This window comes from Meriones unguiculatus, chromosome 10 (genome assembly GCF_030254825.1).
Source record: "Meriones unguiculatus strain TT.TT164.6M chromosome 10, Bangor_MerUng_6.1, whole genome shotgun sequence".
Classification (NCBI taxonomy): Eukaryota; Metazoa; Chordata; class Mammalia; order Rodentia; family Muridae; genus Meriones; species Meriones unguiculatus.
Window position 1 is genome coordinate 41,681,431 of NC_083358.1, and position 27,331 is coordinate 41,708,761.

General features: G+C 39.5%; 1 protein-coding gene across 5 annotated transcripts in view; it reads right to left on the reverse strand.

Moving 5' to 3' along the window:
* Positions 1-27,331, reverse strand: part of Phkb (phosphorylase kinase regulatory subunit beta) — a 216,134-nt gene that overhangs the window by 111,085 nt on the left and 77,718 nt on the right. For all 5 annotated transcript variants that reach the window (XM_060392297.1, XM_060392294.1, XM_060392295.1 and 2 more), the window contains 2 exons: positions 25,077-25,192; positions 3,642-3,705 (listed from right to left, as the gene is read on the reverse strand). In XM_060392297.1, coding sequence (XP_060248280.1) covers positions 3,642-3,705; positions 25,077-25,192 — 180 coding nt within the window. The remainder of the gene's footprint in view (positions 1-3,641; positions 3,706-25,076; positions 25,193-27,331) is intronic.

The following is a 27,331-nucleotide window of genomic DNA, read 5'->3' on the forward strand; positions in this document are numbered from 1 at the left end:
AAAATGACTGCCTCCAATGTCTGGGATAGAATACTGTCATCTGTATAAAAATATATACCATGCTATAGGCCTTATAGCCCAGATTTCCAGGAGGGGAAAAACATAAAACAAACAAACAAAAAACCCCTAGAACCACACAAGGACACAGACAGCAAGTTTCCATTTAGAAGCAATTCATTAACAACATCAAGAAAAGCTCACACAGAATTATCACCTACTTTAAATCAACAGACATGCACTTTTAGGGCTGCAGATTTCAAAGGAAGGCAGATCTCTGCTCTGTTTTGAATACTTTGCAGAACATGAGCAATCTGTCATCACAGCTTCTGACCTCCGTGCAATCTGTCAGTCTCCCGCCTTCCACAATTAAAGGCAAGAACAGGAAAGGTTGTGTTAAAGGAATTACTTGAGAGAACCTATTAACTTTGGTTATTTGATATTTAATTTATTGTATATGTATAAGTGTTTTGCTTATATGTGTGTCTGTGCTTCACATGTATGTCTGGTACCCACAGAAGCCAGAACAGGATGTCAAATCCCTTAAGACTAGAGTTGTAGATGGTTGTGAGCTACCATGTAGGTGCTGGGAATAGAACCCAGGACACCTCTGGAAGAGCTCTTAACCACTGAGTCATCTCTTCAGTCCCCAGATTGATTTTTATATTCCACTTCTTAAAGCCACGACTCTGCATAATATGCTGACTCTAGAGTCTTTTTACAATTAAGAGCTCAAACTTTTCCATCCATCTTAGTATCTGTCATTGCTTGTTCTAATAGATAGACAAGATGATTGAACCTGACCATCACCATGAGGACATGAGTTTTGGTATTGTGGAAGGGCTGCCTTCTCCACTTAAGCTTCATGACCAGAACAAATATTCCTGAGTTGGTCACAAAGGCCAAAGGTAATATCTGTGACCCTTATAAACTGCCAACACCAACAGTCTCAATAAAGTGATGTGAGACCAGTCCTGGCACATGTGTTATTAGTGCTATTGTCTCTTGGGCAAGCTGTATGCCACTGGAGAGTGGGCAGAAACTGCACAGTGTCTTCTGACTTTGTGGATGCCATTAGGAGCTCTTTCATGGCATGTATAGCTTTGATAGGTACTTTTAGAAAGGCAGGTCCTGGCTGGTTCCAGGCTAACTGCATTTGGAGAGAAAGAGGGGCTTCTTATAAAGATAGCAGATTAGAAGCTACATCAGTCATCAAGCCATCAAGGAAAAGAATTGGATAGACTCTATTCTTAGGAGAGAAATAGTTGAAGAGTGGCAGAAACATACAAAGCAATTAAAAAAAAAAAGCAGAAAAGTGTGAGAAAGAAAATAAGCCCAGGTGAGATCTATAAAGATCCCTAAAAGAAGCAAGCATGATCCAGTGTTCCTGAGGCAAGGCCCCAAGAGCTGTCAAAGAGTGTGGGGCTGTACGTTTGGTGAACCAAGAAGAGGCTGAGCAACACTAAGGGTGGAGAGACGGACAGGACATAGCCACAGAATCTGTAACAGAAGTATATAGTAGAAACCAAAAGCTGAGATTTTCCAAGAATAAGTGACTAGTTCAAGGACTATAGCAAGTATTAGTGAAGCCACTATCTGAGTGAGCACAGCATGAGAATAAACAAGTGTGACAAACCTGGTGCATTCCTCATAGCAGCTAAAGTATTCCTGCTAAGATGTATGGGAAACAACAGACCAAACAAAAACCAGCCAAGATCTAGCAAGGAAGAATTACAAAAGGACACATAATAGCATGCAACCACAGAGGTTTGTACAAGCATTAATGTGCCTTCCACTACCCTCAGAGCCTAGATTCCAGAAAGCTAGCATGGAAAGTGCTAGCATATCAGAGACAGCTAGATGTGTGCAGGGCATTAAATTAAGGAATTCTTACAGAGAGAGGAGTCCCACACAGGCATACTCAGTAAGGGCATCATATATTAATGTGTCTGAATTTATGATAGTGGATTCCTCCTTTTACCATGCAACTGTGAAGCCTGCTAAAAAAGACAACCCCAAGTAAGAAATAACATTGGTCCTAGTCAGGAAGAAATACTAGTTGATCTGATAGTTTCTGTTTCATTGTTTACTTTTACTTTTCCATGTACACTTTGGTATGTCAATTGGTTGGTTGGTTTTAGGTGTGTCTGAATAGGCTTTTGTGACTATCCTTTCTTTTTCTTTATCTATTCAAATTACTATTTGTGTGGCTAAAGGAAATTGCCTATTTACTAACATTTAGCATGTAGTTATGTTAAAAAAAATCTACGTTTTTGGCAGCAGTTTAGAATTTTTGAGCATTAAAACTCTAAGGGGGCTATAGTCTCCTTTACACCAGGGTTGGAAGGAGCCTAGATGGAGCCTAAAAAAGCATGACTGCTTTTTTAATTCCTCCAATGATTCTAATGTACACACAAGATTTAAAAACACACTAAGAAACAATATTGGCAGAACATTTACAGCTAAGACCCAATGCCTGGTTAGACAAGTCAGATGTTCCAGAATAGTAAAGCCCTGGCAACCAGGCAGGAACAGCAGTCATTGCAGCAGCTGTGAGGAGTGTGCATGGAGAAGAGGCAGTAGGTGTCAAACAGCAGGTGTGGCCTGAGGCCCTGCAAAGGAAGCAACAGCATGACAAAAACCAAGCCAGCCACTACCAGGGTCACAGCCAACCTAGACACTCTGCCCTACCCGGCTTTCTCCTTGGCAGCTTGACCTTTTCAAGCTGCTGTTCTATTAAGCCCTCTGCCTTCATCCACAACTCCTGGCAGTCTTCTTGAGAAGTTCTAGAAGGCTTACAGCCCACCCCAATTTGTTAGCTTCCTTACTGGACTTCCTTTTCTTATCGCTTTGGCAGAGCCCACTGTCCCTCTATGACTAAGAACACTAGTAACCAGTTGTTAGTTAAATCACATGGAACGTCACATTGCTTTGCCAATTCAGGAATCTACAAACATTCCTGAAGAAAACTAGTCTAGTTCTTGGTCCAGAATAGTGAGCTTTCTCTTACTCATTCTCTTCCAGCAACAACTGAATCTACTGTCAGCTGTTAGAGCCTTTAGGTGGAAAACAAACAAACAAACAAACAAACAAACAAAAAACCACTGCTTAAATATGCCATGAAAATCTAAAGTGATTTTCTGACCTTCACTTTATCCAAAGATGGAGTGGGGAGGTGAGTAGGGAGAGAGAGATGAGAGAGAGAGAGAGAGAGAGAAGAGAGAGAGAGAAAGAGAGAGAGAGAGCACGCTCTGAGGTTCACTAGGCCCATAATTTCCCATCCTCCCTATAGACATTACAAAAATTCCCTCTCTGCATGAAACATACATTGAGACCTGACATGGAAACTGCATGGTACACAATGAAAGGAATATATCAAAATGTGGATACATCAAAATGTGAAACTCCTTAGAATCGACTCAGAGAATGAAGAAGTTACCCAACAACCAAAATCAGACTTATGAAGACAGCCTCACCACCAAATGAAAGTTGAACTTGAAGTGGCCAATCATTTCCAAGCAAAGCTGTCCGAGAATGGACTGCCACATACATTTCAGGTAGTCACCGCTTTAAGGGAATTATAGTAACTTTGACAACAGATAGCAAAATTACTGAAATATGCAAATACTAGATTTTTCTTTTACCTGGTTTCCAAAGAGGTTAAATCCATTAATTGCTTCTAAGGCTGCTTTTGCTAAGCCAACAGAGCTAGAGAGAAGGGAAGACATCATTACTGCCACACCACGACAGGTTTCTTTCATAACAAGAACCTTATAACAGCCCACACCAGGGAAAAACACCATCCCCAACAGGTTATTATTTTCACTTTATTTTTCATATTAATCACCCAATGAAAACTACTTCTAGGTTCATCTTGACCTGGATTTTCCCACTGAATGGAACAGTTTTATTTCTGTTCATGAGCTCAGGACAGAGTGGCAAGCTTCTGGATGAGACCTGTGCAATCCCTGCCTGGCTGGGCATCATTACTCAGATCAATGGAACAGGCTCTTCTGGTGTCAATTTGGAGACTTTAAAAAAGATTTTGTGTGTCATATACTTGTTACAGAACGTAATTTAGTGTAGCCACTCAAATATGTTCTTTCTAGGATCCAATAAAATTGGCATTACTTTATGTTCACAGATCACTATATCTCTCATTTTGGGCTATATTCTCTGTAATAAAATGAGTGCTATTTCCCTCAGTGTCCCACTCTTTTGGCCTCTTAGATGCTACAAAGAACAGTGCTGAAAATGACTTATTTCATCACAAATTCAACATTCTGCACAAGTGCTGCAAGCAGAATAAACTTTCATCCTTGCTTAGATCATGCCTGTTTCTGGTATAACTGAAGTTCTCAGTCCAGTTTATCTCACTTACTGCACATTAGTATTTTTTTACTCAGCCCAGCTGTATATATTGCTCATATATATCACTAAAACTCAACAAGCTGTCATCAAGTCAGTATTTCTCTAGCGTGGTCCCAAGCAGCAGCACCTAGCAGCATGTTGGGAATGCCAGTTTCCACTTTTGTCAGGGATGTGGTCCCAATAAAGAAGTGTTTGCATGCATGCTAAATTTCAGAATGATTGGCTGAATGTGCAGCTCTCTCATAGGACACTGTCCTCCGGGTACAGCCTGGCAGTTACTATCTTAACTAGAGATATCTTAATCTTAATCTTGTGTGACTACCCACAAGATATGTTTAAGGTGGGTACTGCTGTCCCCTCAGGAAAGGAGGGGTGGGAAGGGTCATTTGAAATTCCAGCTGCACTTCTGATTTGTGACTCCCTGCCAGTATATCTAGTTCTAGTCATCTGCGTGTTGTTTGTGGAGGTGCTCAAGTACAAAGTGCAGAAAATAAACTGAAGTGTGGGTGAGAAGAGTCAGTCCAACTATGCAGTCATTGTCCGTGCCGGGGTGGGATCTTCTGGTGACGCAGCTACTGTGCTCACCCTACACTTTGCTTCTGTAAGGACAGTAAGGTCATTGGTTCACCAACTTGAACATGGATGCAGTTGTTCCCTTGGTCTGTTGTTAGAGCTGTCTGGGGTAAATAGATGTTTATTCACTTCTCTTCCAAGAAAAGTTAACCCAACAAGCTTAGCGGTAGAATTCTTCCTACCATCATCAAAAACTGAACAAATGAATGAACAAATGAATCAATAAATCAGAAGCACCACAATAAGCTATTTATTACTGCTTTATCAACATTTTTAGATACTGAAACAAACTGTTCTCAAGCAATTTATTATAGGATAATAAGTGGTTAGACACTTTAAAATCTATGTGGATGGGACAATAATGGGGATGATATCCATTGTTCTTATTACATAGAACAAAAAATCCCAGACATTACATATAAGACAAACTTAATAAGGCTCAAAAAGAAAAAGAGAAGAAGGCAGACATCTTCAGAACTCTGGGATCAACAGTGTAGAGATTTCCCTGGGTTTCCTTCTTTGCCTTACAGATTGACAGCTACAGATAAACTGAAAACGTAAGTAGAACATGCCAGAAAAGCATTGACAAATGTCTACTGGGTCTATCCAGAAGATCTGCCTCAAGGCTCATGGCAAACTACCTTGGAATACATAGTACAGCTGCAGCGCTAAGGACAAAATGGACAAGAGACTGTAACCTAAAAAGTTGTGCTGTGACACTGCTTCCCATGGCACATCATATGTATGTCCAAACTCTAACATTAATTAAATCTGTCTCTCTCCCTCCCTTCTTTCCTCTCTCCTCTCTCTCTCCTTACCCCCCCCCTCTCTCACACACACACACATATACACATGTCTATCCATTATTAAGGACAATTCAGACAGTAGCCACTCAGATAAAACTGTGCTGGTACCCGATCAACTCCAGTTCACGGTCAGCCTTAGCTTCTGTGATGTCAAAGAAGTATAAAGAGAAGGCCAGCATTGCTCTTCTAGACCAATACTAAGAGATACCCCTCTCAATCAACCTTGGTAGCAACAGAGACTCTGGACTCTCATCACCGCCCGCCCCCCATGATTAAATTAAAGAAGTGAATGCTTCTTTCCTATTAAGATGGTGTCAGAGGGAGCAGGGAGTCATGAATTTTTGCCAATCATACATAGTTATAAATAGAAGTCAAATGAGAATAAAGAGACAGGGCCTATCAAGGAAAGTAACATATGAGATCTCAGAGATAATGAGAATCCTCATCTTCAGTGTAACAACCCTGACCTTATTTTCTCATGCAGCATGAGATTATGCATCTTCTGTCCCATGTAAATTCTGTGTGAAAAGCATTGTTAAAAATGCCTACGAATGGGGCTGTAGAGATAGCCCAGTGGTTAAGAGCATTGACTGCTCTTCCAGAGGTCCTGAGTTCAATTCCCAGAAACCATATGGTGGCTCACAACCATCTGTAATGGAATCTGATTTTTTTCCTTGTGTGGTATGAAGACAGAGCACTCATATATAAATATATAAATACTTTAAAAATGATTATGAACATGTATGACAAATTAAAATGTGATTTTTAAAAGCTGAGTGGGCATAGTTCAATAACAGGAAGAAAGAACAACAACAAAAAAAGACTAATTAAAGCAAAATTACCCAACAAAAATAAAAGAGAAAAGTAGACAGAACAAAAACAGAAAACAAAAATGGAGCATCAGAAATCTGTGAAAATAAATTGGGGCCAGCAAGATGCTGCAACAGGTAAAGCACCTGTGACCTAAGGTCAACCCCAGAACCCCTGACTTCATGTGTACTGTTGACACATATGCACTTGTCTCTCCCCTCCTCACAACACAAATAACACATTTTAAAAAGTAAAAAAGCAAACATGCCATTTAAATTTCTGAGGAGGGGAGAAGGTGTAGAAATGAAAAAACAACTTGAAATAATAGCAGAAAAATTCCCAATTAGCAAGTCATAAACATACCAATTGAACAAGCTGAAAGAAAGCAAATAGAATAAAAAAAAACATACCAAAACATATCACTACTTCTGAAAACAATCAAAAGAAAGACAGAGTGAGAAAGAGAACTCCAAAGTACCTAGTACTCAGAACAAACATTTTAGTTCCATATGAAAAGACTGAAATGAGAGTTGCTCACTTTATACAGATTATGAATACTAGAAAGATATGCTATAAGATTCTTCAACTGGAGAAGGACAGGAAACACAGGAAGAGGCTTCTTCCCAGAAGATGTGTGATCTAGTAAAGTCAGTGAGAAAATGAGAGCTCCCGTCATCAAATCTACCCTAAAAAAATGGCTGAAGGCAGCATTCCAAGCAGAAAAGTGATAATTTATTAAAAGGAAAAAAACCCCTGAAACTTTGGTAGATGTGAGAGACAGAGGAAAGGTAATGAGCATAGGAAGCAAATACAAATAGGTGAATGCAGCAGGCTCCTTTCAGCTCTGTGGCTGATAGCGAGGGCAAAAATAAGACTGATGTGATTCTAAATGCAAATGTATGAAATACTTAAGACAATCAGAAAATGAATTAAAGTTTCTATACTTCCCTCAAGCTAGTAAAATGATTTCAATATACACATATATACATGCACATAAAAACTAGATGCTTAAAGCCATTAAAGTAAATAAAAATGAAGCTAAATGTAACTATTTTCAAATATCCACAGTAAGAGAGAAAAAAAAGAAAACAGAAATGAAAAGAATAAGGTAAACACAATATAAAATGGCAGACTTGAGCTCAAGTATATTAGTATTTGATACAAAAGGCCTACATCCCTAAAAGAAAAGAGGAGTTCTAAAGTTGGCTCAGCAGTTAAGAGCAATTGCTGCTCTTCCTGATGACCTAAGTTCAGTTCCCAGCACCCACAATGGGTGACTCACAACTACACATAACTCTCGGGGATCCAGTGCCCTCTTCTGACCCCTGCGGGCATCTGCACACGTGTGCACACAAACACAATTAAATGAAAAGTAAAAATAAAATTTTAAAAACTTAAAAGGGAATGCAGCATTACAGTACAAGTTAACTACATACTGCCAATGAGAACCTCATTTCAAATGTAACAGTATAGGCAAAATGGAAGCAAAAATAAAGGAAAATTTATGTTATAAAAACACTAATCAAAAGAAAGCAGGGCAAATATAGTAATAACAGATGAAGTGGACTTCAGAGTAAAGAAAATTACCATACAGAAATTATATGACGAAAGAGTCGATACAGAAGAGGTAGCAGGGTTTCAAAGTACATGAAGTCAAACTGAAAGAACAAAGAAGAATCAAACAGTCATTCTGGAGACGTCAATGGTCTTTAAACAGCTGATAGAACAAAGGGAGGCAGTAAAGATATGGGAGGGCTTTATGCCAATGGGAACTGGCATAGAGGAAGGCTTAATGCCCCTATCAATGGAGCTGGCTTTTAGGATGGTCTATACAACAAGGCAAAGCACACAAATATTTTAAAGTTTATTTCACCCCATTCTATTTATTATTGTTGTTTGCATGTGTGTATAGTGTGTGTGTGTGTGTGTGTGTGTGTGTGTGCTAGTACATGGACCATGGTGCATGTGTGGAGGCCAGAGAACAAGTTATTTCAGTTGTTTCTCTATACACATGTTTATGTGGATTCTGGAGATCAAATTCAGATTGTCAGCCTTTCAAGGCAAGCCTTTTCACCTGCTGAGTCATCACACTGGCCCCAAACAGAAATCTTTTAAAAGTACATGCTTTTATACACCAACACAGACCACACCCTGGTCATAAATGGAAGCCTCAAAAATACAAAATAATTTAAGTCACAATGTGTTGTATGTCAACAATAGAATGAAAGTGAAATCATTAACAGGAAAATAACAGTAATTGTCTGTTCTTTCATGCTACTTAAAAACAATGCCATCCTTCCACATAACCACAGGAGTCACAGAGGACATCTCCAGAAAACAACAGACACAGTCAAACATGTCAAAATGTGTATGGAAAACCTAAAGCACAACTGGGAGAGAATTTTTTTTGTTTGTTGTTACCTTTTTCTGAATCCTGTTTTCCTATCAGTGCAACCTTGTCTTGCCTCAGTGAAAGAGGAGGCACTTAGTCCTGATGTGCCAGGGGGGTTGGTACTGGGATGGGTATATGGAAGAAGTGGGTGGGAGGGCAGGACTGGGAGGAGACAAGGGAGTGGAGTTGTGATTAGGATATAAAATGAACAAATAAATTAATGAAAAAAGAAAGAAAGAAAATCAAACCTGAGATGTCTGGGGGAATCAGATGCCCAGGAAATATTTTTATGTGAATCTCTATGTCTGGCATACATTTAGAAGAGATTCAAATCACTGAGCTAAGCCTTCACCAGAAAAACAAATTAAACCCCCAAAATATTATCAAAAACAAAAATCAATAAAATCAAGACCTAGGAGGAAAAAAAATCACCAGAGAAACTGTGAAATAATGAGAAAATATTTTTTAAAAAGCATCACTAAATAAAATAGACAAATCTCTAGAAAGACTGACAAAAAAATCAAAATGAAAAGTGTCCAGTATCAAACACTAGACATATCAAATGGATAATAAAAACACTCCAAATATTTCACATACATACACTTGACAACTTAAAACTCCTCAGTTCCCAGGAAAGCAAGAGCACAAACTGCCACTATTTAATTAATAGAAAATTAATAAACTGAACAGTTCTATAGCAAGAGATTGGGAGAGGGGCAACATGAAGGACTGGGAGCAGGTGGAGGAAGGAAGTAACACTAAGGACGTTTGAAATGGCCATAGGAAATGACATTATTTTATGTTAACCTAAAATTACATGTAATATGTGTAAATTTAATCTAATATTTATGTCTTTCATAGATATATGTACATATATATATATGAATGAAGTTATGGTTATACCATTTGGGAAGATAATTCCACCACCAAGAGCCATTGACTATCTAATAAAAATCCAGTATCAGTCATGAGAAACCTTTTGAGTTGTTGGTCACGGGAGTCCAAGAGAATCCCCAAACTAACAATGTAGGCTGTTGCTGTTGCCCTTTGTTGCCTCCTAGAAAACAGAAGGTAAGACCCTTTTCGTTTTCTTGGTATAGACATCACCAACTTTGGAAACAGGTCCTTGGAGGATTCAAGCTTGATCTGACCCAAACATTTCCTTCCTGAAGACTAGCTTTCATAGTACCATGGTTCTATACAAGCTGTCAAAGGAAGAACACAATCAATAGTCCTGGCTAGCTATGGAACCTATGAATCACAGAAATGCAGGGCAAGATATCCTTGAAGATACAATAGTGGCATTTATATTTTGATGGTAACCAAAATCTGGCTAATGGGAAGTAAAACGCCTGATCAACAGGAAAGAAATCATGTCTGGTACTAGAAATCTACCCATCCTACTGAGGTCATGGATCTTAGCACAAACTACTGTTGCTACTTTCCTAACAGCATTCTAAATTTGAATCCTTATACTGACAGACAAATGTAGGTCTCACCGTTCATAAAAGAAACTTTTCGGTTTTTGCACCAGATGGAGACCGTAACAGAATTCCACAACTGGTCAAAATGCAGATAGCAACTGACCTGACCATCGACTGTCCAGCCCTGTTAATACATCTACAACAGAACTCTATACCAGAGACTCAGGGAACATTGTGAAAGAGGGAAAAGGAATATCATAAGAACCAGAGGACCAGGAAGTCTGCTGTGGACAGGGTCTTATATAGCAGAAAAGCAACATCCATGAAATCTCAACAACATGGCTGCTTAAATAGGGCCTGAACAATGGCAATGCCAGCTGATATGCCAACTTAAGTGAAATCTCATAGGACTACCCTTAGGTGAAGAGTGATAGGTGATTAACAACTGCTGAGAAATGGAGAATGAACCTCTTCCCCAGAAATGAACCCCTTAAGTGGTTATCATACCAAATAGTTTGCCCTAAATAATGTATAATAATATAATTAATATAATATAATATAATATACACACAAATAACACTAAACAGGCCCAGTACATTATCCATCTATCTATCTATCTATCTATCTATCTATATTTTTTTTTACTTGTATATGTAATAATAGCAATTCAAGAAAAAGAAGCCACAAACTTGAGAGGGGATGGAAGGCATGGTAGGTATTGAAGGGAGGGTGTAAAATGATGTAATCATATTTTAATTAGAGAAAGAAAGAGAAAAATGGTCAAGACAATATCTTTAAGACTGAAGAATTTTGTTAGATTTCTACGAAATATTTAAAATGAATAATAACTGAAGACAATTTTCCCATGTACAATTCATGTTTTTGTAGCAAGCATTTTACCTTGACACCAAAATATACATACAAGATACAAAATGAAGTGTACAGACTCCTGTGCCCATACACTCTCCTGAGCATACACACTGAAATCCTCAACATCCTTCAACAAGGTGTGTGACATGAGCTCTCTCTAAGTGGATTACTCCAGGGACAACTGCCTGCTCGACATCGCAAAGCCCACACAATGAAATCTATCATACCAACACTCTGAAACCATATTGCTGTGCCAACCAATGAGAAAAGGCATCTAGAATAAGTCAGCATCTGCTCAGAAAAAAAAAAATTCTCAAGAAACTAAGAATGGAATTTGATCTACAGAAACTCTATAGGCAGTCCTCAGTTCCAAAATGGGGTAACTGACTGTCTAGGTAAGAAGTGTACTAAAGAAGATGTCAAAGCTCATTAAAATTCCAACAAAACTTTTGTAGATACTGACATGATTACTCTAAATTTATATGGAAAATGTTAAAAATAATTGCAGTACAAAGAATAAAGTGGAGGAATCGGTCTACTCCATTCTGAAATTCTCATACCGCTGTCTGTGTAACTGTATTCAAGTTGGTGTGGTACCAGTAGATGACAGACACACAACTCAGCAACAGACAGACGATACACGAGCCCATTTAAAATTATTATTAAAAATTAACTTGTTTACATGTGTATATTGTGTATACATACGTGTGAATATGCGTACTGTGTCGTGCATGTGTACATATGTTCTGTGTGCCATGTACACGTGTGGTAGGAAGAGAACAACATTTATTAGTGAGTTCTTTCTTTGTCTTGTGGGTTCCAGGGATTGACCTGAGGTCATCAGGTTCATGGCAAGCACTTTCACTTGCTAGGCCATCCTGCCAGGCCTGTGCCCATGTAATCAATTAATTAATTGATTAACTTTATTTTTTTCATGGCAGTGACCAAACTCTGGGCCTTGACCTTGTTAGGTACATTGAGCTACACTACCTCATGTTATTTTTAAAAGTGAGAAAAGTGTTCTGTGAAGACAGTCTGTAATAAATGGTGCTGGGAACCTTCTTTCCAAATATAACTAAGTAATTAGACATGCTCTAAATTGACAAATACACTAATTAGTTACGCACTAGTTATTCAAATCTCTGGCAACAACAACTTTCTCTATTATATTACATTGTACTGGCAAAAAAATGTGTGCTGTTAAAAGAATTAAATATTTTAATGGCATAAGGAATTAATGATTCTATTATTAGTTGCTGACTGTATTAAATTACTAGTCAATAAAATATATGCTGATAAAATAGCTTTAAGGTGATACCACATATTTTGTTCTAGCATTCATTTAAGAGAGCTAAAATGTTGCAGTAATTGCTTAAAAGACAGTTTGTAAAAAAGTGATTTGTTATTTTTAAAAACAAATCATTTCTAGAGATGATAAGATTTGAGGTAAGTAATTTAAAATATACCAAATAACCCATAGTGCCAGGCCCAAAACCAGGCTCACACAGTTCTGTTCAAATCACTTGGCCATAACTCCCTGCTCATTTTTATTTATGGGACAAAGACTCTTCAGTACTACAAATATAACTAATGTTCATGGATGGATCAGTATGGACATTTGTATAAAATGAAGCAAAATGGATGAAGCTTCTATAATAGTCAAATTAGAAAAAAAAATACATAAGAATTACTAAGTAGGCCAGGCACAGTGGTACACCCCTTTAATACCATCACTTGGGAGGCCGATGCCTGTTGTGGAAATTTTGGTTTATGATATGTAAGCATATTTTTTGTTAAAAATCCAAGTTGTGGAGTTTAGTTTGTCCACACCTGTTAAGTTCTCATGTAGAGCATTATATTTGCCAGGTGGAATTATTAAATTCTGTGGACTTTGAGGGGTACAAATACGACAGCGCAGAGGAAGAAGGCGCAGCTGCTTGGAGGAGGACTCCTTGCTGCTGATTCTTCTGGCTGCTGCATTTGCTGTTTGCTGATTTGCTGGTTACCTGGACTTCTGGATTTCTGAACAAAAGATATTTTGGGTATTGCCCCCAAAAGAATCCTATACCCTATCCAGCAGGAAGTAACAGAGAGAACTCCACCCAGCTCCACTAACATTTTTTTTCCTCCTACCAGATATTGGGGGTTGGAAGGAACATTTACTAACCCTAAAGGAGGTTTGTTTAAAAACATCAAGGTCAACAGATGCCAGTGGATCTCTGTGAGCTGTCAGCCAAAGGTACTTAGTGAGATACTATCTCAAAAAGCCCATCCTGAGTGAGGTAACCCAGACCCGCAAGACAAACATATTCGCTGTAAAGTAAAGGATAGGTAAGCTACAATCCACAGAACCAGAGAAGCTAAGTAACAAGGTGGGCTTAATGGGGGACACATGAATGTCCCTGGAAAGGGAAACAGAATAGATATCATGGGTGACAGGAACAGGAGGGATTAAGTGGAGGGAGGATGGAGGGACAGAGTACTGGAAGAGTCTATTGAAACTGGGCTTCTTGAGAACAAGCTAGAAACCCAGTGCAATGGAAACTCCCAGTAATCTGCGAGACTGACCCTAGCCAACGCTCCTAGCAATGGAGGATACGGAGCCTGAACATGCCATCTCCTGTAACCAGGCAAGGCTTCCAGCGGAAGGACTGGGACCCAGCCATAAAACCTTCATCATACCTACATTTAGTCCTGCCTTCAAGATGTGTTGGGATAAAGATGGTGCAGTAATTGTGGGAGTGGCCAACCAATAACTGGTCCAGCTTGATACTCATGCTCCAGAGAGAACCCACTCCTGACACAGCTTGGAGGGCCAGGACTCAGATACTGAATAGCGCAAAGACATAGAATAGATCAAACAAAACTGGCAAAAAAAAAAAAAAAGCAATGAAATGATTCTTAATGATATTCTGCTATACTCATAGATCAGTGCCTAGCCCAGCTGTCATCAGAGAGGCTTCATGCAGCAACTAATGGAAACAGATGCAGCAATCCACAGCCAAACATTAGGCAAAGCTCAGGAAAACCTGTGAAAGATGGGGAAGAAGGATTGTAGGAGCCAGAGAGTTTAAGGGCACAAGAAAACCCACAGAATCAACCTGGGCATAGGGGATCACAAACACTGAACTGACAACCAGGGAGCCGGCATAGACCTGACCTAGGCCTTCGTATGTCAGAGTTGTGCAGCTTGGTCTTCTTGCGGGACTCCTAACAATGGGAGCAGGGGCTAACTCTGACTCTTCTGCCTGCTTTGGGGATGCTTTCTTCCTAGTAGAGAGGTGCGTAGTCTTATTCTAACTTGATTGCCATGTTTGGTTAATATTCATGGGAAGGTGGCCTGTCCTTTTCTGAAGAGAAATGGAGGAGGAAGTGGATGGGGGTCCAGATAGGGGGAATGGACAAGGAGGAGGGGAGGAAAAACTGCCATCGGCATGTAATATATGAGAGAAGAATAAATTTAAAAATTAATAATATCATTCATGTTCAAAGTATTGGAGAGATCAGGGATACAAGGCACATATCTAAACATAGTAAAGGTGATATACAGCAAGCCTATAGCCAACATCAAACTGAACGGAGAGAAACTTAAAGCAATCCCACTGAAATCAGGGACAAGACAAGGCTGCCCACTCTCTCCATATCTCTTCAACACAGTGCTGGAAGTACTTGCTAGAGCAATAAGACAGTTGAAGGAGATCAAGGGGATATAAATTGGAAAGGAAGAAGTCAAATTATCACTATTTGCAGATGACATGATAGTATACGTGAGTGACCCCAAAAACTCTACCAGGGAACTCCTACAACTGATAAACACCTTCAGCAAAGTGGCCGGATACAAAATTAACTCAAAAAAATCAGTAGCCCTCCTGTATACAAAAGACAAAAGGGCTGAGAAAGAAATTAGGGAAACAACACCCTTCACAATAGCCACAAATGACATAAGGTACCTCGGAGTAACCCTAACCAAGGAAGTCAAAGACTTGTTTGAAAAAAATTTCAAATCTCTGAAGAAAGAATTAGAAGAAGATATGAGAAGATGGAAAGATCTCCCATGCTCATGGCTTGGCAAGAGTAACATAGTAAAAATGGCCATCTTACCAAAAGCAATCTACAGATTCAATGCAATGCCCATCAAATTACCAACACAATTCTTTACAGACCTGGAAAGAAAAATTCTCAACTTCATATAGAATAACAAGAAACCCAGAATTGCTAAAACAATCCTCTACAATAAAAGATCTTCCGGAGGTATCTCCATCCCTGATCTTAAGTTGTACTATAGAGCAACAGTTTTAAAAACTGCATGGTACTGGCATAGAAACAGAATGGTGGATCAATGGAACCGAACAGAGGACCCAGAAATAAACCCACACACTTATGGACACCTGATCTTTGACAAAGACGCCAAAACCATACAATGGAAAAAAGATAGCATCTTCAACAAATGGTGCTGGTCTAACTGGATGTCTACATGTAGAAAAATGAAAATAGATCCATACTTGTCACCCTGCACAAAACTGAAGTCCAAGTGGATCAAAGACCTCAACATAAAACCAGACACATTAAATCAGCTTGAAAAAAAAGTGGGAAATACCCTAGAACTCATTGGTACAGGGGAAAACTTCCTGAACAGAACACCAACAGCACAGGCTCTAAGAGCAACAGTCAATAAATGGGACCTCATGAAACTGAAAAGCTTCTGTAAAGCAAAGGACACCATCATCAAAACAAAGCGACCACCTACAGATTGGGAAAGAATCTTCACCAACCCTTTATCTGACAGAGGACTCATATCCAGTATATATAAAGAACTAAAGAAGCTGAAAAGCAGCAAACCAAGTAATCCACTTAAAAAATGGGGAACAGAGCTAAACAGAGAATTCTCTGTAGAGGAATACCGAATGGCAGAGAAGCACTTAAAGAAATGCTCAACCTCACTAGCCATTAGGGAAATGCAAATCAAAACAACCCTGAGATTTCACCTTACACCCATGAGAATGGCCAAGATCAAAAACTCAAGTGACAACACATGCTGGAGAGGTTGTGGAGAAAGGGGAACCCTTCTCCACTGCTGGTGGGAATGTAAACTTGTACAACCACTCTGGAAATCAATCTGGCGCTTTCTCAGACAACTAGGAATAGCGCTTCCTCAAGATCCAGCCATACCACTACTGGACATATATCCAAAAGAGGCTCAAGTACACAAAAAGGACATTTGCTCAACCATGTTTCTAGCAGCTTTATTTGTAATAGCCAGAAGCTGGAAACAACTCAGATGCCCCTCAACTGAAGAATGGATGCAGAAATTGTGGTACATCTACACAATGGAATATTACTCAGCAATGAAAAATAAGGAAATCATGAAATTTGCAGGTAAATGGTGGGATCTGGAAAGGATCATCCTGAGTGAGTTGTCCCAGAAGCAAAAAGACACACATGGTATATACTCATTCATATAGACATACAACATAGGACAAACTCACTAAAACCTGTGCATCTAAAGAAACTAAGCAAGAGAGAGGACCCTAACTAAAATGTCCAATCCCCATCTGGAAAGGCAAAGAGGATGGACATCAGAAGAAGAAGAAAACAGGAAACAACCTAGGAACCTACCACAGAGGGCCTCTGAAAGCCTCTGCCCTTCAGACTATCAAAGCAGATGCTGAGCCTGATGGACAACTGTTGGGCAGAGTGAATGGAATTTTAGGTAAGAACTGGGAAATAGTAAGAGCTGGAGAGGACAGGGTCTCCACAAGGAGAGCAACAGAACAAGAAAATTTGAACACAGGGAACTTCCCAGAGACTCATACTCCAACCAAGGACTATTCATGGAGATAACCCAGAACCCCTGCACAGATGTAGCCCAGGGCAGTTCAGAGTCCAATTGGGTTACATAGTAATGTGAAGAGGGACTGCCTCTGACATAATCTGATTGGCCTGCTCTTTGATCACCTCCCCCTGGGGGGGAGCAGCCTTACCAGGCCATAGTAGAGGACAATGCAGCCACTTTTGATGTGACCTGATAGACTAAGATCAGAAAGGAGAGGAGAACCTCCCCTATCAGTGGACTTGGGGAGTGGCATGCAAGCAGAGGGAGGAGGGTGGGTGGGATTGGAAGGGGAGGAGGGAGGGGCTTATGGGGGGATACAGAATGAATAAAGTGTAATTGATGAAAAATTTTTAAAAAAAGGGAAAAAAATAATTTAAGAACCTTAAATGACTTTCAAAAGTGGAGGAAAACATGGAGTTAGTCAATTGGCATGGAGCACGTCTCGCCCCTGGGGGCAATGGTCTCCAGAACCTACTCAGACCTCGGACACCACCACTGCTAGTTCTAGAACTGACGCAGGATGTTCCAACGAGGGGGTTAAGGCTTCTCATAATATTTCCTATAAGCCCACACCTGTTTGTCTATATCCCCCATTTTTATTCATTATTAGCCAGATAGAGCCAACTAATTGTGGTAATGATACTTGCTTTTTTGCCCAATGCTGGAATGCTAGTATATTTAGGTATGCCCTGGTTACTCGCATGCCTCACTGGGTGCCTGTGCCCGTTGATGCCCCTCACGCTATGACTCTCTTCAGACAGAAAAGGGATCTTGGAACTACAGCCACCATTGTTACTACCATCTCATTGGCGGCTGTTGGAGCTACCACCAGGGCATTAGCCATGAGCCATACTGGGCAGACTGCTCAGACCCTGAATAATCATTTAGCCAATGTAGCTCATACCTTAGTTGTACATAAAGGAATTAATGCTCAACTAAAAGGAGGCTTGATGGTGTTCAATCAGAGGAGTGACCTCGTGCAGGAGCAAATTGATATCCTATGGCAAATCGCTCAACTTGGCTGTCAATGAAAATATGCTGGACTTTGAGTCACTAGCATATAACATGAGAATTTTTCCTGTGCTGCAAATCTGTCTAAACAATTGTCGAGCTATATTTTAGGTAATTGGACTGGAGAATTCGATACTACGATGGAGCAGCTGAGAGTGGCCATTGTCACAGTAAATTCTACCAGAGTGGACGCAGGACTAGCCACAGGATTATCAACATGGATTGCTGCAGCCATGAATCATCTGAAGGAATGGGCGGGCATGGGAGCGTTAGCAGGCCTTCTGGTGTTGGTCTCCTTGGTTTGCCTGTGGTATATATGCAAGATTAGAGTCTCACAACAGTGTGATGCAGCCATGATCATTCAGGCCTTTACAGCCATTGAAGCAGGACATTCTCCCCAAGCATGGTTGGCTACCATAAAAAGCTAAAATGTTATGCTCAGGATGCGAGGCTAAGCACTGCACTCAGGGTCAGCCGCTTTGGACCCAGAGAAGAGCATGTTTGATTGCATGCGGGTTGATGCCCCAGGTCCCGCCTCTGAGAAAAAGGTATCGGACGGGTCTGATGCTCTTTGGGTGGATGACACCTAAATGAACATCAGTACAAAGTCCCAATTTATTTCTAATATCAGAGATCAGACCTCTACTCTTGCCTGATGCATCTAAAACAAAAAGGGGGAACTGTAGAGAGCTGCGGAATGCTATGCCTTAAAGATGGAGCTGGTTTCCACCTTCCACCTTCCCGATGGTGAGTGCTCTCTGTCATGAACAATTCCACATTTGGCTAAGGCTGAGGCTCTGGCTTGCTTCCATGTATGTGGATCTATCTGCATTGCCCACGTGGCACGCCTGGGTTGGCTACCCAGAGGCTATTTAAGCTGTGGGCTGGCTTTCCCCAGGGTCCGAGGATTGTTCAAGGTTCCTGAATAAACTGCATTGAAAAAAAAATTAATAATAAAAAGAGAAAAAAAAAACAAAGAAAAAAATACCAAGTAGTTATCTTAAAGGAAATGTGTGTGTGTGTGTATTTTATATTAATCACAGGTTATTTACTTTGTATCCCAGCCGTAGCCCCCTCCCTCATTCCCTCCCAATCCCACCCTCCCTCCCTCATCTCCAACTGCTACAAATCTAACATTTTATTGTTTTCTTTTCTTTACTAGAAAACAAGAGCAAAATATAAGTTTTAAAAATTAAAGATTTTAAATCTTTTACTTCTTTTTTTATTTTTTACAATTAATATCTTGGGTGATAAAATGAGCAAATGAAAATATAACATAATGTGAGGTACAGTGAGGTGCTGTGGTGACAAACACCTGTGATCTAGTACTCAGGGTGATGAGACAGGAGGATGGTTAATTTGATCATTACATAATGAGCTCCATGTCAGCCTGGAGTACATAATTAAACACTGTAAAATAAACAGAGGGGTCCACATTAAAAAAAAAAGACAAAATTATAATGCAGTAAATAACAAACACACTCAAAATGATTGTGACACAACTTCTCCGAAGGCCAGGGTCTCTTCCGGGGAGCTACCTCTCATGACAGAAATCAGATGTCTCAGTACATAGAAGGGCAATGGAGCTGCCATCACTACAAGTCTGGGCACACAGGTAACAATGTTGCCATTACATGTGGCTTCTCCAAGACTCTTCTTTAGACCAGGTATGGAGCAGAAGTTTCTTTCAAAAGCGATCTGATCAAAGCCAACTTTTAAAATCAACAAGTCTGTTGTGCCTACAATAACTCTTGATTTCAAGTAGCATTTCTTTTCTCTGAGTGCTGAAAAAGTCATAAACAGTATTTTTAAAAACTACATATTAATAACCAAAGATGGAATAATTGAGAGTTGTTGAATTAATAATATAGAAACCCAAAGGAAATAATCTGTAGGATTACAAGATCTAGTCAGGTGCAGTTAGAGAAGTGGCTGGCTGTAATGGCAAGCTAAGAAAAGAGAACAAGCCTGAAAAGTAAGACAGGAAAAGCAGAGTGCAGGGAATCTTAGGAAAGAAGTGGGAAACAGTAAGATCTGGAGAGGACAGGAACTCCACAAGGAGAACAACAGAACCAAAAAATCTGAACACAGGGGTCTTTCCTGAAACTGATACTCCAAACAAGGACTATGCATGGAGATAACCTAAGACCCCTGCACAGATGTAGCCCATGGCAGTTCAGAACCCAAGTGGGTTCCACTGTAATAGGAACAGAGACTGTCTCTGACATGAACTGATTGGCCTGCTCTTTAATTACCTCCCCCTGAAGGGGAAGCAGCATTACCAGGCCACAGAAGAAGACAACGCAGCCACTCCTGATGAGACCTAATTGACTAGGATCAGAAGGAAGGAAAAGAAGTTCTTCCCTATCAGTGGACTTGGGGAGGGTCATGCATCCAGAGGGTGAAGGAAGGGAGGGATTGGGACGGGAGGAGGGAGGGAACCACAGGGGGGGTACAAAGTAATAAAGTGTAATTAATAAAGAATAAAAAATAAATCTTTTACTTCTAATGTCATCTTTAATCTCAAATACAAGAGTTGCTGACAAAGCAGGTGGATGATTTGATTGAACAGAAGAGTCAATTATGAGTCAATTACTTAGAACACTTTTCCACAAGGTTAGGGCTTAGGATTCAAAGGACACTTTATAGGTAAAACTTGAGTCTTCACCAAAACCAAGAAGGTACAGGTTTAAATGTAGCCCCAGAGGTGATATGAGATCAGCTGGATCTGAAACTGGGAGTCGAGAACTGGTGCCACTATAAACAGAGAACAAAGTGCTATTCATTACCGGCCTTGGAGAATGAACAGAAAGGAAGGGAAGAACACGGCTGGGTGTCATCCTGGTTGGCCTGGGAGATGCTGAAAGAAGCTCAGGCCTAGAAAAAGCCACATCAGCCGAAAAAGCATGGGGAGAAGCATAGGTCCAGCAAATAGTTACTCAAAAAATTAAAAGAATTTGGAGCGATTTACAGACCCTTCTGCTGAGGCCCCAGAAAGGGTAAGGCTATGCTCAGATAGAGTTAGATAAACGGATGAAGAGTACTGTTTAAGTAATACAATGTCATTCTGGGGTTTATCTAAGAAATGTTAAGTTGAGACTATAAGAGAGTTGAAGGTCAAGAACTGAAGATAACCTTGAAAACCACAGTGTAGAGGTTTTCTTTTCTATTTTTTTTTCTAATCTTGTTTTTCACCTGAAATATAGTTCTGATTCTATCACTTACTGTATGTATAATTTAAGAGGGAGAATTATACACCCCTTCCAAACTTTATTGTTTTCGTCTATAAAAGAGACTGATGCACTCTAGATTATTTAAATATATGTTCTACAGCTCCTCAGGACCACAGACTGCAATTATTAAGGCTGATGAGCAGGATGTCAAAAAGGAGGATTGTAGGCTCAGAACCAGCAGCCCTCCTGCACACAAAGTGCAGCTTAGAAGAGAAGGAAGAGCCAAACCCAAGGCGACAGTCAGATTCCCCCATCCCTCACTCCTTCTTCTGCTACAGACAAGTGGAAAGCACAGACAGACAGAATGACAAAGAGTCAAAAAACAGGCAAGTAGAAATAGTCAATACACACATTACTACACAGACAGATGCCTGACTCGTGAGCATCACAATGACGAGGAGTTGAGAGCTACAGACTCCCCTCCCTACCCCCCAGAGACAGGACCTCACATTGATCTGGACTTGCCAAGTCCACTAGGCTGTTTTGCCAAAAGTCCCAAGGATCTGCATGTCTCTGCCTACCCAGTGGACCACTATGCCCTGCATTTTAAAGTGAGACCTGGTTATCAAAACAGGTCCAATAACTGTAAGGCAAGCAGTTTACCAAATGAGCTATCACCCCAAGTCCAGCAACAGATCTTTTCACTGAAGCCTTACCTTAGAAAAGCTAATGAGATTCAGATGAATAGCTAAAGAATCCTGTCAGACTTAACTAGTTGTGGTGATTTAAATGAGGCTGGCCCCCATATGTTCATATATTTTGAATGCTTAGCCACCACGGTGTGGTACTGTTTGTGAAGGCTTAAAAGGTATAGCCTTATTGGAGGAGGTATGTCCTTGGGATTGGTCTATGTGGTTTCAAAGGTCCCCTCTCTCTCCATCCCCACCTCCCTACTGCCTGCAGATCAGGATGTAAAGCCTTCAGCTAATGCACCAGAGCCATACTTTTCTGCTTCCTACCATGATGATCATGTACTAACCCTCTGAACCTGTAAGCCAGCACCAATTAAATGCTCCCTTAATGAGAGTTGCCTTGCTCATGGTGCCTCTTCACAGCAATAACAGTGACTAAGACACTAGTAATTTTTTTTTAACAATGATATAAAAGCAATAACAATTCAGTAGAAACATACTTTAATTTTTTATCTTTTCTCATGCTAGAAATACATTGTACATTTATACTCTTGTGCTACTGAACAGCTCCCAGTCAGCCAGTTTAGTATAAGGATAAACAGCTGATAATCTACAGTGTACTATAATGTAAAACTATGACATTCAGCAGGGTAAGTATTAAACACATTTTCTACTTATGGTCTGTTCAATCTAGGATAGGTTTATCCAGAGTAGCCCCATTTAGTAGAAGAGCACCTGCACAGATTAATTCAATGCAATCTAAAATGTTAAGAAAAGCTTAAGGATATAGCAAGGCTGGTGAATTCAGCAACAGTGAACAGATCTACATAGGCACACATAATCGGGAGGTATCCTATTATAGAAATCAATGAAGGTTCATGTCATGATCCCTAGCTGGAATTAGCTCTCTGTTATATTCTACACCACAGTAGAATATAATAGAAGATACTAGTTGACTGCCACTGAAACCGTAACTATGTCCATAAACACCATGAAACACAGTTGCCTTGCTATTTCAAAATATATTTTTCAGCATCAGAGATAATACACCTAAAACGGCCATATGTGAACAATAATTCAGAACTACTGCAGAATTGGACAGTATAGAAGAAAAAATAAAATTCTGAGATTATAAATTTTTATATAATAAATAATATTATTAATGTTAAATATATAAAACATATCATCCAAACTCAAATGGCAAACTACATTCCTTACCAAGTTTAATAAAATTGTCTTGCTACAGTTAAAATTAATTTTTCACAAAAAATAACAAAGAGCATCACATGACGGCTTTCTAACCCTTGAGTTAGAATGTGGCACCCAAGTTACATGAAAACCAGGTGAAGTCTCTGTGTGCTCATTAGTGGCGACTCAAGATGCTGACTTCTCCTACGGATTGTCACTTGGAATTCTTGCTGAGTTGAAGGTCGGTTTTGTAGATGGGAAAGAAATTTAGTTCAAATATTTTAGGATGAAAATAATACAGCAGAATCAGACTGGTACATTACTAAGTAGTTACTAAAAAGCAAGCAGGAGGCATAAATACTAAAAAAGAAAAAATTTATATAACACTAAGATCCATTTTCTCTCATGTGATTTAACTGCTGTCTTCTAACTGAAGGCTTAGAAGATGGCAGAAATAAAATATATCAGAATTTTTAGAATTTGTTAGACTTAATGTTCAAACTGAGCTTTCCCACAAAATTTCTCTAAATTCAATGATTGCTACTATTCTGCTCTACATGTAATAACATTCCATGTGAATAAAAATCTACAGAGAATTGCCTACATACTAGCTTATCAGGATTAATCTGACAGTCCTCTTTATTTCATCTTTTGTAGTGAAATGTTCTTAAATAAGTGATACATCAGTATTCTAGTCCTCATTAATGCCAGACACTCAAAATATATAGTACATTTAAATTACTGTGGCAAGTCTACAAAATAACCATTATTAACATCATTTTAAAGACGAAACAGAGACATACAATGATTACATAACTTACTCAAGTTTCCAGAGATAGGATCCAGAGGTAGTTTTTAAATAAGGAAGTTACATTAGCTTAATTTGTTATAGGAGATTAGTCATTGATGAAAACATACAGAGTTGTACTGCCTTGTTTTTTATGTTTATTTTCTTATTTAACTATGTGTATGTGTGTACCTGTTTGTGGTCATGTGCACAGGAGTCCAGGTGCCTTGAGTGCATCATATTTACAGGGTGCTGTGAGCCACCAGACAAAGGATGCTGGGAAGGGGATTCAGGCACTCTCTGTAAGACCAGTACATGCTCTTCACTGCTGAGTCATCTTTCCAGCCCTAGAGATGCAGATTTATCTAGACTGTATTTACTACATGTGTTTCTAACAAGTATTTTCTAGATTTGTTTCTATTCTTCATCTAAGTCTCAACAATCCAAACTGACCTCTAGTGATAACTTTGCTTAAATCCTCTGAGTGCGCCACCTTTCAGAAAAAGAGCAGAGCCCACTCAGACTGTCCTGTAATCAGCTAGAAGATAGCCTCCATGGCATTGAACCAGGATAAATAAAAGCTGCCATGAGTTGTTAAAGCTATTTCTTCAACAGCACAGATACAGAGAATTCATAAATTACCAACCTCAGTCATCCACTAGTGCTCTTATTCACACACAAGTTACAGCTAAACGTGGTGATGGCAGTCAAACAGAAGAATGCTAAGTTTTAGTGAAAAATAAGAGAGCCTGTGGTTTGGGTAGAAACGATACTATGGAAGGAATCTCACACACATTGCATACACCTCTGGTGTCTGGACAATTTGACAGAGTTGCTATTTCAAATAATGCATTTTCAAATAAAAAGATACAACATAGTTGACCAGAAAGTTCAAAGTGTGGGTTAATAAGAGGGTTGAACTGTGGGGGAGGAGTGGGAGACAGGCCTTGCTCCTTTGTCAGGTTATGATGCAAAGAACTCTGCTTTTATTGTAAGTGAATCCTATTTGAGTTTACCAACAAGAACACAAGCTGTACTAGAATGAACACAGAGATCATAGATCCAATCTAGTGCTTTGAATTTTTAGTTTCATATTCATATCCACACATTTAAACAACACTAAAACCATCCTCAAAACTGGGCATATACCTTGAATGTAGTTCTGTGCTGCCATTATTGTATTTGCTTCCTCTTTCCCAGACACCAAAGTCAGGAACACGGTAAACTCTTTCTACACAAAACACAAGGTTTTGAATAAACGAGACCTAAAAGAAAAGAAAATAATTGAAACATAAGAACACATGAAACACTGAGAAGAATAACTGCATGCCATCTAAAATTCAAGTATGAACTTATCTCCTGAAGTATATTGCTATCGTTCCTTCTTTTTCTGAAGACATGGTCTCATGTGCTCCAGGCTGACCTCTAACTCTATGTAATCAAGATCACCTTGAACTTCTGATCCTCCTTCCTGAGTGGTGTGATGGTAGGTATATGCCACACCTAGCTTGGAGGGTGCTGGAGATCCAACTCAGGGCTTTGTGCATGCTAAGCAATTACTCATCCAACTAAGCTATATATATTCCCAGACCCCAAAGCACTTTTTTAACAAGATGAATTCTTGTGTTACTATGAGACCTCAGCTGTACTTAGTTTTTCTAATTTGATGCTTACTTTGGTGAGAACCTAATTAGTAAAATACACTACAGAAATAAAATTTAAATCCTTTCAGTGTTCCAACTATAATTTTTCAATGAGACAATATTACTGTTTATGAGGGCTATGCATTGGAAGAACTAAATAAAACATAGAACAGTATTTAATATTGGGTAATATTTAGAAACTGAAATGACTATATGAAACACACACATATTAACTGTAAAGCTTTGAAAAGTAAAATAATAACCTTTTAAAAAGTAAAAAGGATTTTTCTTTTCTGAAAAATTCTGGTCCCATATTGATCAGCCTGGAGTTTTTCCGTCCACACTTCTGCAAAGTAATTTTCCTTCTGTAACTATGGATCCTGATTATAAACACAGCCCACAGTTGGAAGCTGTGCAGGACAAGAGAGTGGAGAGAGCTACACCAAGACTGACATAAAGGGAGCCACCTAGCAGTGTGCTGAGCCCTCGCCATTTCAATCTTATAAAGACAGCAACCTTGGAAGGGTAAATCTGATTTTTGTTCCATTTCTGTTTTCTTCAATCGTTTTCTGACAATATATCCAATTTCTTCTGCACAGATCCTGAGTGTCTTTTCAAAATCTTTGACGGTGATATACTCTAATTCCCAAATCACTAATGAAACCAATTAGATGTCAGCTAAATTTGGTATATTTTAACAGTACTGTGTCTTCCCTTCTCTCTTGTCTTCATTCCACCACCACGGTCAGCCATTTTGCACATTATTCATGATTTTCATAGTAGACATTCAAGCTCTTCTAAGTCCACCCCTGACTAGCACCTTGAGTTCCAAGTGGTTCAGCCATGTTAGTCTTACTCACTTCCCACTGAAACACTTTTTCAGAAACTGAATTTTCCTTCAACCTCAACTCAAAAGAATGCAATGCTAACAGTTCTCATTATTCTTAAAGCTACATTCGCAGCTCATTATCTTTTTCTTTCATATGTTGCCCTCACACCACCTCTAATTAGTATACAGTCTACATTCTCTTGTTTGTAGTAATAAAATATCACAAGCTCGCAAACAATTTTTTTTCTTAACTCACTCTTCAGCAAAACCAGAAACTGAGATGAGATTTCTCCCTATGTATTCCATTTTATGTGAATATTCATGTTTTATAAAAAATATTAATGTGATTATTATGGAGTTCTGTCTTGAGCCTTGCTGGAATTATTGCATCTCTGAACAGTACTGTTTTTAAAATCGTGTTACTCATGATTTGAGCAATGTGTGTATATGTACGAGTAGATATATATTATGAGTACATGTGTGATTGTGTGTGTGTGTGCCACAGCGTGCATGTGGAGGGCAGGGGACAACTTGAGGAAGTAGAAAACCATTTCCTACTATGTGAATTGCAGGGAAGGGATCCAACTCAAGTTGTAGGCAAGGTGGCATGTACCTTTACAAACTGAGGGGGGCGAGGAACAGCCTTACCAGGCCACAGAGGAAGACAATGCAGCCACTCCTGATGAGACCTGATAGACTAGGATCAGAAGAAAGGGGAGGAAGACCTCCCTTATCAGTGGACGTGGGGAGGGGCATGCAAGGAGAGGAGGAAAGGAGGGTGGGATTGAGAGGGAATGAGGGATGGGGCTGCAGCTGGGATACAAACTGAATAAACTGTAATTAATATAAAAAATTAAAATTAAAAAAGAAAGCCATAGCCAAATGCTTCCTGTTGATTTGTACTGCTAGGATGGGGGCCAGATTAAGCCACC